The 16,230-nt window shown below is 39.2% G+C and overlaps 1 protein-coding gene across 2 annotated transcripts in view; it reads right to left on the bottom strand.

Annotated features, from left to right (window-relative positions):
- The window catches only part of limk1a (LIM domain kinase 1a), a 73,410-nt gene that overhangs the window by 30,892 nt on the left and 26,288 nt on the right, over positions 1–16,230 (bottom strand). For both annotated transcript variants that reach the window (XM_081369719.1, XM_081369720.1), the window contains one exon: positions 4,459–4,597. In XM_081369719.1, the coding sequence (XP_081225845.1) occupies positions 4,459–4,597 (139 nt within the window). The remainder of the gene's footprint in view (positions 1–4,458; positions 4,598–16,230) is intronic.

Below are 16,230 nucleotides of genomic sequence, written 5' to 3'. Positions count from 1 at the left end.
AGGTAGGCATTTTATGTCCACTTTTTAAAGGAGTCATGACCTGCAATTTTCACTTTTCCACGAGAATCAATGTATGTTATGATTGCCTAACGATTATACACTGGCCGGGAAGCCGATATTTAAAAGTGAAGCGTTCGTTTACCCCAGGGTTCATAAACCAGCGCGCGTGCACGCGCACTCAAATACGAGATTTTGATTTCAGCCCCGACTTGACGTCATGACGGGGCAGGATATACCATATATGGACACCGCAGACCTGCCACAGGAAGTGCGCCCTGGCGCCCCTCCTCCCCTCATATTCAGTCGAGAAAGAAGCAGAAACGTAGTGCACACTGAGTTGCTCTGTTGTTGACTGCCAGAATCAACATGTAAATGTGTTTTCTCTCCCAAGAACGGACCAAGCTGTCAGGGACCAGTGGATTAAATTCATTTTTAATGACGCGGTTCCTACAACCCTTCCCACTGGCTTAACGTTATGTGTCTGTGCTAACTAAACATTTTACGCCGGAATCCTTCACAAATTTGAGGCAATATCAGGCGAAGTTGGCATCGAAGCTCGGGAAAAAGGGGCCATTATCAACAATCAGACACTTGCCTGCAATTGAAACAGTAAGAATGTGTTTTTATTGCTCTACTCTGTGTAACAAACAGCAGCTAACTGCTAATGCGGCTATTGTATGCTAGCGGGAGTATTAGCTTCGAGGTAAACATGGGGAATGGCTGCTAACGTTACTTTGCAAACAACAAATGACTGAGATCATCATGAATTCGGCTATTGTATATTGATTGCCTAACGCTTATATATGAGGCGCCGTCTAGTTTGTGTGTGTGTGTGTGTGTGTGCTCGCGTCTCAAATGAGTATGTGCGTGGAGAGTTCATATACATGTATGTGTGACTAAGTATGTATGCAAGCGTGTTTCATATATGTGTGCGTGAATGAAGTTTGATTTAAGCCCTAAACGGCGCCTCATACTTCGGGTCGGGTCGGGTTCATTCATAATTTTCGCCATGATGTCATTTTGTAATGATATGCTAAAGCGTCACCTGCGGTGTCAACCCCCTCCTTCCTGCCACCAATCAACGCGCCCCTCATTTGCATTATTAAAATGACTGTCCACGACAGCCAAAATATCGCATCAGATCTCGCGAGACAATAATGCCTTCAGAAATAAGGGTCTGAGGAGCTCTGTGTTTATTTTTTTTCCACTTTTCTTTTTTAGAAGGGCCTGAAAGACTATAATACAGCAGTAGGTATCCAAGGTAATACTAGGTCATGACTCCTTTAAATAAATGCCTCTCTAAGCTGATCCGCAATGGGGAAAGGGAGAAGAAATAGTTTGGGAAAAGGTGGATTTGAACTTAAAGGAGCAGCACCTGCTTCCCTCTCCACGACACTGATCCTGTTATCAGGTTTCTGTTGTGATTGTATCTAGCTCAATCAGACAGTAGTGGTGGAGTTTGTGTAAATAGCCTCTGTCAACAAGACGGCCTATTGCACTCGGTGTAAATAGACACTCCAGTAATTTTAACATCTTTAACCCTTTTGTGCTTGACATATTCATCCGTCACAAACGAAACCTCATGCATAAACTGTGTGAATGAATGTGAAGTGTTACTGAGGTGGGCTGTAACAATTATAGGACTTTTTGGCATGAATTTATTAAAGGGGCATTTTGCAAGTCTGAGTGTTTTTTCTCTACGAGCTCCCCCTAGTGTCTGGTAGTATAATGCTTTCAAACACTCTGTCGTAAAAACGAACTGTTGTCCCTCCCCCCTCGCCACGAGCAACCCAGCTGATCAGCTGTCAACCCAGCTGAGCAGAGGAACCGGCTATTTCAAAACCAGTTATGTCTACCGAGGCAAGTAAAGCAATACTTTCTTTCCAACTGATGGCGATTTTTTTATTTATTGTGTTGTCATGCATACTAGTATTTTTACCGGGAACGAACGATATGAACGAGGCGAACTACTGCTTTCGTGTTTGTTCGTTTGTTTTTGGGAGAATGGGCATGAGCATAAAAAAATATATATCGGAGGCTAATATTTGTCTAAAGTTATATTAGCAAGGTCTATAAGTTCATCTGGTAGAATGATGGTTCACCTTTGCTTGTCTAAGAAAACATCAGAACGTTTTTTCTAGCTCGATCATGATATGTGCAACATTTTGCGCGTCTGATATTGCCTACTATCAGACGCGTTGACTTAGTGACATAAAATAAAAGTGTAAGTTACACAAATAAAACCGACAGAGGAACGGCCACACAACTACAGAAATCAAACGTGTTTGCTATGACAATGCTAACATCAGAATGATAGTATCTAGCGTACTAGTAAGCCCCTAACAGACAGCGATCATAATAAAAAACCTTTACAGACAATAGCAAACATCCTGAGGTCGCAATGACTTGAAATTTAAATATTAAACAGTTTATTCCAAAGATACTTAACTTACAAGTGCAACAGCAGGATCAGCATCCGTTTTGCAGGCTTCTGTTTCTCTCAGTTCTCACCATTCTGAAAAAGCCGGTCCGATATATTTACTCGAGTCTGACTTCTTGCTCGGTCAGTCTCCCGTTTCCTCTTTCGTTGGTCCTCCGACAAAGATTTTCTAGCTTTCTGCTTCTTTTTTACAGGCTCAGCCTCAGCCATAACTCAGTCTATCGTTGCCCTTTGCTTATAGCTAGCCCGCCGGTGTTTGAATGGGGGCGTGTACGTGTGCAGTGCCGTCAAGCAATTCGTTACATCGCGAGACCTGATATCACGCGAGACTTCCAGACACCGACCCGCGTCCCCAAAGTTGCAAGTGAGTTTTTTTCCGCTCTCGGGCACCAGGGGGGTGCGAAACCACCACCATTCAACCCGAAATGAGTAATATAACCTTTCCACTGACTCCGAAGCTGTTCAGTTAAGGTTAAAAAGTTACCTAGTGTCCCTTTAAGGTAATGAAATGTACTTGCTCAAAATAATTGTTATTATGTCCTCCTCCACCACACCCCGCTCTCACATCCATTTCATTACACTTCATTTGAAATCAAGATGTAAACAAATTGAACATGAGAATTCAAAAACTGGAAAGAAATGAAATTCTAAAAACGCCAATAATTAAGCTCTCATTGTGTGTAATTTTTTCATTCTCTAATATAAGTACTTTTGTTTCAACCCTCCGCATCTTGTCAGCCAAAATGCTATTTTATCATTTTTTCTTAAACATGAGGAAACCATAACTAGGGCAAGGTTCAGTCTGTATGAATGGTTTCTTGAGAACGAATTGATATGAATCTTCAACTCTGGAATAGCCTTCCTGATACTGTTTGTTGCTCAGACTCGCTCTCCCAGTTTAAAACTAGATTAAAGACGCATCTCTTCATCCAGGCATTCATATAATATTTTTAATCTTACAGTTAAATCCGGTCTTTAGTTCATAAACGCCAGAGGAGAACTGGCCCCCGACTGAGCCTGGGTTCTCCCAAGGTTTTTTTTTTCTCCATTAGGTCACCTGATGGAGTTTTGTCGGTTTCTTGCCACTGTTGCCTTTGGCTTGCTCAGTTGGGGATATTTTGGGGATATTTCATTTTAATTTTATCAATCAATAAATTCCATTAAAAACAAACCTTGTTGTATTATTTTAATTTAATACTGTGAAGCTGCTTTGATACAATCTGTATTGTGGAAAGCGCTATACAAATACACTTGACTTGACTTGACTTGATCATCACTCTAAAGAGGAAATGCTGGTCATGTTATCATCATATTGCCGAGAAGATGATAAAATCTACATCTTCATTTGGAGTTTCTTTTTGAAATCCAAAACAACAGAGAAGGGTTTGGATTCATATAAAACTGCATATTTGGAAGGCATGTTTGAGTATGTGTAGCACAGAGACACGTAAACTTCATATTTTTATGCCTTAATATTCACAGACGCCAGTCCATATTGCCGCTTGCATAAGTGTGCAGCCCTACTTTTGATTTATTCATTCAACGTTGGTCAAATTACATGACATTCCATTTTATACAGTAAATAAAATGTGTAAGACTGGATTCCATTATAGAATAATTGTTGCTTCTAGCAAAAAAAGCCATAAGTAGATGTTGGTATAAACCTATATATATATATATGAGGATTCAGGCAAAATGAAGGAATTCAAAAGGTCATAAATCATTCAAATGATCATTCTTGTCCAATAAACAACTCTTGCTCTTGTAGAAACACTAAATAATACAGCTAGCAGTGAATGCTTTAAAAGAAAAGGCCACACAAACTTTCCCTTCATTAACACGATCTCTGAATTATAGATAGCAACTCTGTCATGATTTGCTCATGTGTGATCCGGCTGCAGTAACCGTGTGAATGGAGTGTGTAACTAGAGCGGCTGCGTGTGCGAAAGCGTAAGACAGGCAGGATTGTGGGGTGAGGAGAGACGGCAGAGATACGGTTTCGGACGGGTTGGACTCACCATGATGAGTCCGGTGGTGATGGGCTCTGAACAGCCATGACACAACTCCCCAAATTTGGCCCAGTAGTCCTTCTTACAGAAGAGACGGCCGTCCTTCTCATAGTACCAGTGTGAGAGAGACGCCCCGCACTCACAACACCTGCGGATCAAACACCACACACACACACAAGGTCAAAGGTTATCATTCTCAGAACATTCATGCACTAATAAATGTTCCTTTAGCACTGCTAAAGCAATAAATAAAACAGTCTACACAACGTCCTGCTGTCCTCATTCACACCACACCACGACACACCACACCACAACACGCCACACCAAAAACACACCACACCAGGAAGTCCAGCTGAAAATGAAGAAATTAAGAAATGAAATCTTCTATTGCTGCTTAAGAGTGATGCATTCTAGAAGACCGTGTTTGATCAGCTCTTCTCTTCTGCATTTACCCCCAAATACAGGCAAGCAAGCTTTCCTCTCAAATCAAATTATGATTTTTCACGAGTTAGGGAATTTGTTAATCATTAGATGTTAATATTTGAATTTGCTTATTTGATTTATTATCTTTTAAACTGTGAATAATTAACTTCTTTTCCCCTGGCCATTACGACTTCCTCTTTGTGTGTTACATCACTTTTTTGAATGGCTTTTTATGTTGGTCCCAAACTTGGGTCATAACATGAATACTTACACAACGCTAATCTGCTCTCGTACGTTGGCAGTGGAGCATTATGACGAGTATGAGTGTTAGCAAACAAGATATCAGACATGTGCATTCATGACGTTGGCCAACAAAATACAAACTGAAATGGACCAACATCCCATGAAATTCTGAGGTTTGTTTAACAACAGACTCATTTAACTAGCATTAGGTAATACAGAGAGGTTGTATATTCACAACGCAGCTCTGTCTCGAATGACATCTCGCTTTTATAAATGGTTACTACCTCACTTACATGTAAATATTAAAGGTGCAGTAAGAGATTTCTGAGAATCATTGTTGAACACTTGATTTCTGAAATCAGCCCAAACAAACACACTCCTCCCTTCATTGCTTCGCCCCAAAAATGCACAAACACACAATGCAAGAGTGGATGTCTGTTTATCATGGGTGAAGCGAAGCAAGATAATGCTTCGCGAAAAATAAAGTCATGCTGAACAAACAAAAAGGAAGAACAAAACGTGAACATACAGTACACGAGTATTTACAAGCAAGAGTTGGTTGTTAGTCACCAACAGCACAGCATCTTCAGAAAACAATGACACTCAAAACCAGTGTTACTCCCGTATGGAACGGAATCAAAGCAACCTCGCGTCTGTTTTCCGGTTTTCTAATATTAACATGGGTCCTAAAGCTCTTTCCTGATCATAGCCTTCTTTTTCCAGTGATATTCTTCTGACTTTTTACTCTTTTGTAATGTCTCTCAGCCATCTCTCTTTCTACAGTCTTCAAATCTCCCTCTTGCTTGTTCTCTCTCCTCCCCCATCATGATTGGACACACCCCCTACTGCTGATTGGCTCACTCTCCTCCCCATCATGATTGGACACGCCCCCTACTGCTGATTGGCTACAAGTGTGTTGTGGTGCTTGGTCCGGCCAACTATCAACAGCATTTCTCAGAAATCGCCTACTGCACCTTTAAGGTCACACATTTCCATGAAAACATTATGCAAATCAAAGCGATTAATGCTGTTCTTCCACAAGATCTGTGGTGTCATGTAAACTAATGTTAATAGTTGGTTTCTATGGGTGCTGTGCCGTGACACACATGGCACTGTTACTGTGTTTTTTGACTACTGGAACACTGGATTGACTGGCCAACAACCACCACCACTACGGTTTGATAGTCTAACAATTAGTCTTGCTGTGGTAGTCTATGTCACCAGCTTTCGGCCATACACCGATTACATAATTTTCCCATCGCAGCACCTGCACTGTTGCTTTGCTTTTTTATAAAAATAAAAAACATTTAGTTCAGTTACACAATGGACAACAATTATAAACTGAAAATTTCGGTTTTCGGTTCGGTGCAGCAGGAGTCGGATTTCACTTATTACAGGCTGATGTGAGAGATGACTGACAGGACGATGGCGGAGGATTTGGTGCGCGACAGAATCCTGAGCGTCAATGACAAATTGATTTAAAAATCTTGTAAAATGTGCAGTCGTTCCTTATGCACAGATTACGCGTGATGGCGAATTCAAAAGCAAAAGTGAAAAGCGAGAGTGTATTCAAAACCGATTTCAATACCCTGCTCCCTGATATCTCCAACCCCTCCTGGTGTGACATGCCTACTAACAATGGATTACACCAGGAAACAAAATGATGCCTTCATGAACATGATATTACTGCTATAACTCGGTAAGAACATGTTTCAGCACAGCTGACAGGAGACTGAGCCTCAGCATGACGTCAGATGATCCATCATTGGTGTCATAACAGCAGCCAGAGGCGGATCTCTCACTGTCCTGGGGATTGATCTGATCACAGCCTGAGGGAGTCCAGCTCATTCATGACCATCTGCCACACAATGACCCCTGACAACCCATCATGCCCTCTGTGACAGGAGCAGAAAAACAGACCTCTCCTGATCGAAACCCTCCAAATCAATGTATGTCAAGATAATAAATGTCTTTACCTCACTATGACAAAAAGGGGTAAGTGAGTTGTTAATCAGTACAACAATCAGTTTGAGTACAGTGTGTTTTGCATATCATCATCACATGGATGGAAATCAGCTGACCAGAGTGAAGAAGAGGCAGTGTACTTCAGCATCACCTTCTCACGCCATAGGACCTACATGAGAACTCAATGACTTCAAGGAAGCAGTAAAGAAACTTTATGCACTGGAAGTTGCCATTGGCCAATGTTCCTTCACAGAAATGCAATTATACTGCAATTTACAGTTATTACATTAAAGGGATAGCTCACCCAAAAATGAAAATTCTGTCACCATTTACTCACCCTAAAGTTATTCCAAACCTGTGTGAAGAATATGTGTAACCAAACAGCTGTGGGGTTCAACTGACTTGAAAGTATGGAAAAAGAAATGTATAGAAGTCAATGGTGCCCTACAACTGTTAGGCTACAAATATTCTTCCAAATATCTTCTTTTGTGTTCATCAGAAGAAAGAAATTCATGGAGGTTTAGAACAACATGAGGGCAAGTAAATGATGACAGAATTTTTATTTTTGCGTGACCTATCCCTTTAAATGCACTTGGCAAATGTTATCCAAAGTCACAGTGTTGAGTCGTTCCTGTATTTTATATCAAATTTTGCCTTATTTGTATGTGAGCCGCATCATTAAGGAACTGCCGTGAACTGAACTTGAATTGTCACTACTATATTCATGTGCAACCAGGAAATGCATTTGTCCTCTTAACAATGGACAATAGACTGGTGAGTTACCATGTCAAAGGCTTTATTAAACCAATTCCCGTTTACTCAATGATCGGCACAGGGAAGAGTGGCCACAATGAATGCAAATAAAGAGGATTACTTTTAGAAAGAAGGAACAACTTGACCGTTTATACTCGTCTGGGAAAGCCAAAGAAAGCTGATGTGTCCCGTAATTTACCTGACTTTAGGGAGTGAAGTACATGTTTCAGCTCGTTTATAATTCTTTATAATAGCACATGAAGTGATGATAATAGTTTGAACACCATTTCCCCAGACAAGATACAGATATATAGAAATGAGTCAAAGGCCAACTACTCCTTACATTTTTGTCAAAACAACCAACGTCATCTCCAGAGAGTCTGAGAGCTGTCTGTCCACCAGGTCCAGATCTGCAGTAATACAGTAAATGTGAGGAATCACTCGTGTTGTGAGGTGAGACGCCACCGCAGCTTAATGCTGTCTGCTTTTAGGATTACTTCACTTCAGAATTAAAATCTCCCGATGATTTACTCAACCCCACGTCATCCAAGATGTTCATGTATTTCCGTCTTCAGTCGAAAAGAAATTAAGGGTTTTTGAGGAAAACATTCCAGGATTTTTCTCCATATAGTGGACTTCAATGGGGTCCAACGGGTTGAAGGTCCAAACTGCAGTTTCAGTGCAGCTTCAAAGGCTCTACACGATCCTAGCCGAGGAATAAGGGTCTTATCTAGACAAACCATCCATCATTATCTACAAAAAAGTTACTTTTATATACATTTAAACACAAATGCTCGTCCTGCACATCCACGACTTCACGCAATACGTAATCTCACGTTGGAAAGGTCAGGGGGGGTGACCTGATGTGGGCGGAAAATGGGCGAAAAACTCCATCTCATTTTCTCCTCCAACTTCAAAATCGGCCAACATCGTTGTTTTATCTTTTATTTTTAATTTTATTTTTGTAAAAAGCGTTTGACTTGGTCTTTGCACGTTCGCTTTGTAAACACTAGGTTGGTACTTCCACTTAGGTCACGCGTGACCTTTCCAACGTGATTAGGTAATGCGTAAAGTCATGGATGTGCAAGACGAGCATTTGTGGTTAAAAAGTATATAAATGTTGTTTTTTTTTTGAAAATGACTCATGTTTTGGCTAGATATGACACTTATTCCTCGGCTGGGATCATGTAGAGCCTTTGAAGCTGCACTGAAACTGACATTTGGGCTGTTGGACCCCATTGAAGTCAACTATATGGAGAAAAGGAATATTTACCTCAAAAACCTTAATTTCTTTTCGACTGAAGAAAGAACGACATGATCATCCGGGATGACGTGGTTGTGAGTAAATTATCAGGAGATTTCAATTCTGAAGTGAACTAATCCTTTAAGTTTGATTAAATCACAAAGCAACAGTGAAAGAGATGCAAGCACAGCTTAAGTATCGGGTTGAATGAAAGTGAAGTGTTTGTCAATGGAGGACTGTCCATTAGACTGATGAAACCAATCTGCTCGGGCAGACGTGGGGGATGCTGGGTAATCTATGATGTGTGATCCCCAGGGCTCTGTTATCAGCCTCTAATGATGAAAGCAGAGACGGACAGGATGCTGTTAATCATTCCCTCTATCCGTCTGACTTCAGTGCTGTCTCGGATCTGCCCCATCAGAGCTGGCTCTCACATCTCTAACTGAAGGAGGAAACACTTCATTAAAGCAGACCATCCCTCCGTTCATCGCCCATCTGCTGATCCCAGCCCTGGGTCAGGAAACCAAAACAACACTGAACAGGACCAACCCACAGGACTTCATGTTTCAGGAGCACAGCGTTTGCTGTTATGGCTCTGTAGGATTGAAAATAATCCAAGATATCTTAAATGAACAAAGATATTTGCTTTACTGTTTCCACCCCCTCTTTCTACCACAAGGACCATTTGGAGTTCCTAAAGGCATCGAGGTTTCTATCTGATTATCTGATTGGTCAGTTTGAATGTCTCACATTTGGGTTTTAGTCACATGGTCAGGAAAGGATAAAAGAAGACTGAAACTGTTGCTCTGTCTCTTTTGATGCTCTGGCTCTCTTCTTCTCTAGGACCCTTTCTTGGGGCTCTCTCTCTCTTTACCTCCTCCTTCCCCTCTCTCTCTCTCTCTCTCATAATATTTTTCATATATGCTGGGTACAATTAATAATATAAGTTATCATCATCTCATACATCTATTTTGTAACTATTTTAAGTGCAACCATAACCATATTTTGTCATTAAACCTTTTCAATTACAACTAATGTGCTAACTAGTTTTGATTTGGTATTGACTTTGAAGTGCTACATACTGCAATACTATATCGTCACTCTCTATAGCAACGCTCTCCCAAATATAAAGCGATTGTAACTGTGCTTATTTCCGTCGTTGGTATAAGTGGCAGTGGGTGGAACAGACAAGAAATGTGCAGTTTCCTACCATCTTGCTAATAACGTTTCTTTAGTCATTCGGCAGTCTTGCAGCCTGAACCCCTGCAGGAATCCACCCTTACAGCTCATTAATCAACTATCAATTTGTCTCCAATGTTTCTCTAAAAGAGAATTCTTATTAGAAATAAGAGAAGACAGCCTATAACAGTAACTCGGATCATTTGGACCTGGAAGAATTTGTTCTGAATTGAGTTCATACTGATTTCTGATTTCACTGCCACATAATAAGAAATCATCTGATAATTGGTTTCACCAATATTTTTTTTCCTGATATTTAAGCATATCTGATTCACCCATGAAAGAATCAAACATTAAGAATCGCACAAGACGGCGTTACGGCACTGAGTTATGAGGGGAAACGACACTAGCTGAACAAACTTGAGTTTCAGTGCAGGTTTAGAGTTAACAAACCCAAATGAATGTAACCCAGTTTAGATCAGGTTCAACTCAGAGTTTGATCCAGAGTTTATGTTTAACTCTGGAGCTTGTGCAAATTTTAGGTTCCCAAATTTTAGGTTCATGGTGAAGGTAGAAATGATGGTGATTGATAGAAATGATAAATGTGTGTTGATTCCACAGAAATGTATCTTGAATAAAATATTGTTTCACAAAGTCCTACATGTTTCGCTTTCACAATCTCTTTTCGCCGTTTTGTAGATACATTTCATTATGTCTTTTCTGATTAATTTCAACATTTCTAGTGCCGTTTTTCAAGAAATAATGTAGACTGTTATTCTTCTGTTATCAGGAATTAAAAACCAATTGGTTCGTTCGGAGCAAAAACACCAGGCTATTTTTTTTACTGCTTTATTTATTCAGAAACAGAAGTCATTTAAAATGGTTTTGTATATTTTTATTTTCATTTTACCCAATACATGTATATAAACGGGACAACCCTGAAACTCCGATAGCATGACTTCATTTGATTTTCAATTTATACTGTATTTCCTCATCATATTTCCTCAAGTATATGACATATAATTCAAGTGTATATATAAAATAATTTTATTTACAAATGTCATGTTTGTGATTTTGTATTCGTTAATTCGTTATTTAACTTAATGCATATATTCAGAAACAAATGCAGTGTACATACGCTACCATTTTTTGTTAAACCTTTATTAGACTTCATATCGAAATAAAATTTGTTAAAAGTTTAAACAATACCCAATAATTAATAAACACCTAAACCAGAGTTTAAAATGATTACATTTATGCAAAGGTTGATAGACTCAATAGTCATTTATTGTTCTCCTTTTGAAAAATATTGGACTGTTTTTGTTGCCTATTGTTAATAATATTATTGTTGCTGATGTTGTATTTTTATATATATATATATATATATATATATATATATATATATATATATATATATATATATATATATATTATTACGATTTTTATCAGTATTAATCAAAAATGAAATTGATCAAAAACAGAAGTAAAACATGAAATAATTATTGGTTCTACATATCAAAATTTGACAAAAATCAATATTGGTCGATTTCTCCACATAACACTTTGGTTAGCATCAGGAATTTGACCATGGTTAACAACATTTAAAGTTTAAAATTACACAAATGAATACTGGATCTAATTCAACAGTGCCACAAGCTTTGAGGACAGTTGTGTCATTTTACTGTCTTCTAGTGATGACAGAGTTGAAAAACAGCCAGCAACCACAGGTTTATTCTAGTGTTGTGCTGGAAACTGTGGCAACATTGAGTAAGCGATGAAGTAAAGAGGGAAAGGCAAAGATAAGAAGAGATAAGGCTGCCTTTCCTCATTCCTCTACACAACAACACTGTTCAGCGGGACGTTTCAGTCTGATGAGGACTCCTCAAACCTGAATGTGAGCTCGCCATTTTCACAGAGAGCGCATGAGCCTGATAAAGGCCAAGTGTGTCAAAGTATCAGTTTCACTTTGACTCATCATGTAACCACAAATACACACACGTTAACCGGGGGGGGGGGGGGGAGTTCTGTATTTGTCACAAAAGCTCAGAGGAGTTGGAAATAAAATAACACATTTACAGTAACCACTCCACAAAAGAACCAAATGTGTACATTTTCTGAAGACAGTGTGTTGTTTTCCTGTGCAACACTCACCGGTGATCGCCGGCATTGCCATGTGGGTACGGTACGAGAGGTTAACTCTTTCCCCGCCACTGAACGAATTTCCTGGCTATCCATGTTTTCATTGCTATAGGGTAGGGGGCGCTATTATAGGGTTGGGAATCGAAAATCGATTTCAATTCTGGAATCGGATACTTGTTATAAAATGAACCTTTCGATTCCTCTTATCGATTCCTTTGTGTGCATTTCAATATGACTCTGAACCATTCAAGCGTGAGACGCTGCACACTAGTAACAGTGTAAAAGTTAAAGTGACAGCGGAGTAATATTGCTCTGGCCGTCTCTATAATAACACAAAGACAAAGAGAAAATCCACTCGCTGTTCTTGACTGAATCACTTTTGTAACTATATTTGTAGTGTATATTTAATTTATAAAGTGCAGTGTTATTTCACATTTGATTAGTTTGTGTGCCTGAAGATCTTAAAAAAACTGTTTATTTCAATCGTATCTTTGTTCAGTTGTATTTATTTGCTGCGACTGATCATTTTATTTGTTCTTTTTAAAAGACTGAGTGTTTACTTGTCTTTAATTATGATTGAAATTTATATTAGTTACTCTAGTTGTTTTTCTATGGTATTTTTAAACCACAGGCAAACGTTCCTTGTATTAGTGTTCTTTAGCCTGTTCATGATATTCAGCAACAATTAAATATTTTACAATAAGACTTAAAATAAATGTGAATGACGAAGCCTTTGACTAAAAGTGGAGTTTAACTGCTGTGTTCGATTTTTTTGTAACATAAGGTACAGTAATAGAGATGTGTGATGTTGCTAAGAACAAGTCCTATTAAGAAATACTGATTTTCAACAAAAAAAAAAAAAATAATCATTCTGGGTGGTTCTTGCGTTCAAAAAATAAAAAAAAATATGTAAAGAAAGTATCAAATTTTACATCACATCATTATAAAACATTTCTCAAGTGAGAAAAAAAATAAAAATGCTCACACTGAAAACAAACCAAATCTGTGCTTAACTTAATTACAATTTACTACATTTGACATTTTTGTGTATTTGTTTTATTAATTGTCATTCAATTAATTTATTCATTGGAATATTATTACTGGAATAAATATTGTGTATTTATTTATTATATTCTACATTTCAAGGGCTTGTCACGCTGTTGAATGCTGGCAATATCAGTTTTATTAATTTAAAATAAGTAGTTTAAAAGAGAAGAACACTCTTGTGTGAAAGAAGAGAGACTGACGTGGAAGTGATGCTAAAAACTCACATCATTTGTGTCGTTGAAATGCGATCGACTAGTTGATAAAACACTGACGGAGTTGAAAGGCAGTCTGCCTAATTCTGATCGATGGCTGAATAAAAATGACAATGATCCCTGGGGAAGTGATCTCCCTGTGCCAGTCCTCAGGGATCATGATGTCATCAGAAGAGAGCAGTGATGTCATGTTCAGGGCGGAGCGCCAACAGGAATCCCGAATATGTGGTTGAGCGACAGTTTGGATCACAATGGATCTTTGTTTGAAATTTGTATAATGCTTCAAGTTCCTCATGCAATCTACTCAAAGATAAACGTGCTTCATTATTTCTCTTTATATTTGGAACTTGACGGCCGTAAACCAGACGATCAGATTCTTCTCATCAAATGAGCGAGAGTCACATCAGCGCAAACTGTGAGAACAGAGCGTGTCTTGTCATGTTGTGCGCTGCTCTCTTTAACAGTATTAGACGTGTCTCGCATATTGGGGGTGTCCTGTGCGAATCGTTTTGCATGCCAGCGCTTTCTTTGTGCTTACTAAGCCCTTCCCAGAATGCAGTGCTCCGCTGCTCATTCTGCCAGTCTGCAGAGAGAATGAACTGCCCTCACAGTAAATGATCCCACAGAAGACCAACACACTTCAGCGGACAAGAAAAGCATTTGACTGAGGCTGAAACGAACTCTTCTGGAGCAAGCAGAGAGTGTGAGGAGCAGTCATTATTACAATCGTTATAAACACAGAATAACGCAGTGTTTATCAGCATAAAACAGCAGCGGATGTGATTCATCACATGTGCCTGACACAAGCTTAAATTATCCGGTGTCTGTTTCTGCATCTGCACAGAAACACAACTACAGTTCACTGCTAGGGCTGGGCGATAAAACGCTGTATATATCGCGAAAGACACGTAATCAATATCAATGAAAAATGCGTTCGATCATGTAACAGTATGGTTGCGCCATATCGTTGTCTCGTGTCGCTGGATTCTTCAGTAACAGAACCGGCGTGGTTAAGTGGAAGTGGAGAATGAGTGCCGCAGCGATTGTTGATAAAACAGGAAAAGTCAGCTCGCCAGTATGGCAGATTATGGGATTTTATCATTTTATTTTAATTTTATTTGGGGACCAATGTCGTCTGCAAATTATGCAAGACCGTCGTCGGTTTCTCTATGTTTATATTTAACACTTTGCACTATTTAATTACACTTTATTAAGCTTTTCTTACATATTCTTTAATTTTGCACTTTAATGTTAAGAGACAATTGTTAAGTGTTCATTGTGATTTTACACTTATGTTTACATTTTAATTATTTGAGTGTTTGCCATGGTTGACATTTCTGCCTTTATAACTGAGGGGATTATAATCAGAGGAAGGTTAAGTTTAAAATATATTTTTTTAAATGTTATATATTTGTCTCCTGGTCCTTATTTTAAATAGGTCATAAAAATATCAATAATTATCGATATCGACCGATATGAAACACTCATATCGTTATACAGTTTTCAGCCATATCGCCCAGCCCTATTCACTGCTCTGATGAAAATCAAGAACGCGTCACAACTCCTGTAATACGGTTCAGGCAGCCGTCTTGGTTATCATTCTTGTCATGTAAAAATGGTGTCAATGGCATGATGTAACAATTATAAAAACATACTCATTCACAAACACTGGAAAACTCATGCAAGGGATAGCTCACCCTAAAATGAACACCCAGTCATCACTGACTCACCCTGCTGCTGTTCTAATGCAATATGCACTCTCTTTTTTTCAAAACACAAAAGGAGGATAAAACAAAAATATCCCGAATATCGACCGACATCAAGCTTTAAAAAAACACACACAAGCATCACAGAATGATCCCATGCGACACGTGTCGTACAGTCCAAGTGTTCGGGGGTATACGATATAACAAATCAAGATGCGTTATCTAACGAAGATCCTGACCTTGGCCATCGGTCTTCTGTGCTCGACCGCACGTTCACTCCCACTCAGCACATGTGTGTTGTGAGATCAAGATCGAAATGGACTAGAAACACAGTCCAAGCATCTTCTTCTCTGAGGTGAATATATCCGTGGTGTTTGTTATCGAGTTCAGCGCTGTCAACTTTCATTCTGACTGTCATAGTCCGGAGAAAGAGCACGGGTACTTTTTTGGGGATTTCTAGGCGTTGTATTTCATGCCACGTTTATATTAATCTTGAGACCAACGGCCAAGGTCAGGATTTCTGTTAAATAATAACATTATATTTTGGTTTATTTTCACTAAACCCGATCGTTTACCCACTGAACACTTGGAGTATACGACACGCGTCGCATGGGATCATTCTGCAAAAAAAACGTGTCTTTTTTTAAAGGGGATGTCTAATGCTATTTCATGCATTCTGACTTATTTACACTGGTAAAGAGTTAGATTCAAGTTCTTGTGTGGGCACTTCACACACACACACACACACACATCAACCAGAGCGAGAGCAAGAGCAACGCCCATCGACGTGCTTCATTCGGGTCACGGGCTGCGTTGGCAGGGCTGTCATTTTGTTTTTACACCATGAAATCAGTGTGTTTTTGGTTGTGAA

Source organism: Scardinius erythrophthalmus, assembly GCF_964197995.2.
Source record: "Scardinius erythrophthalmus genome assembly, chromosome: 7".
Lineage (NCBI taxonomy): Eukaryota > Metazoa > Chordata > Actinopteri > Cypriniformes > Leuciscidae > Scardinius > Scardinius erythrophthalmus.
Note: the sequence above shows the minus strand (reverse complement) of the source record. Positions and strands in the feature narration are given on the sequence as shown.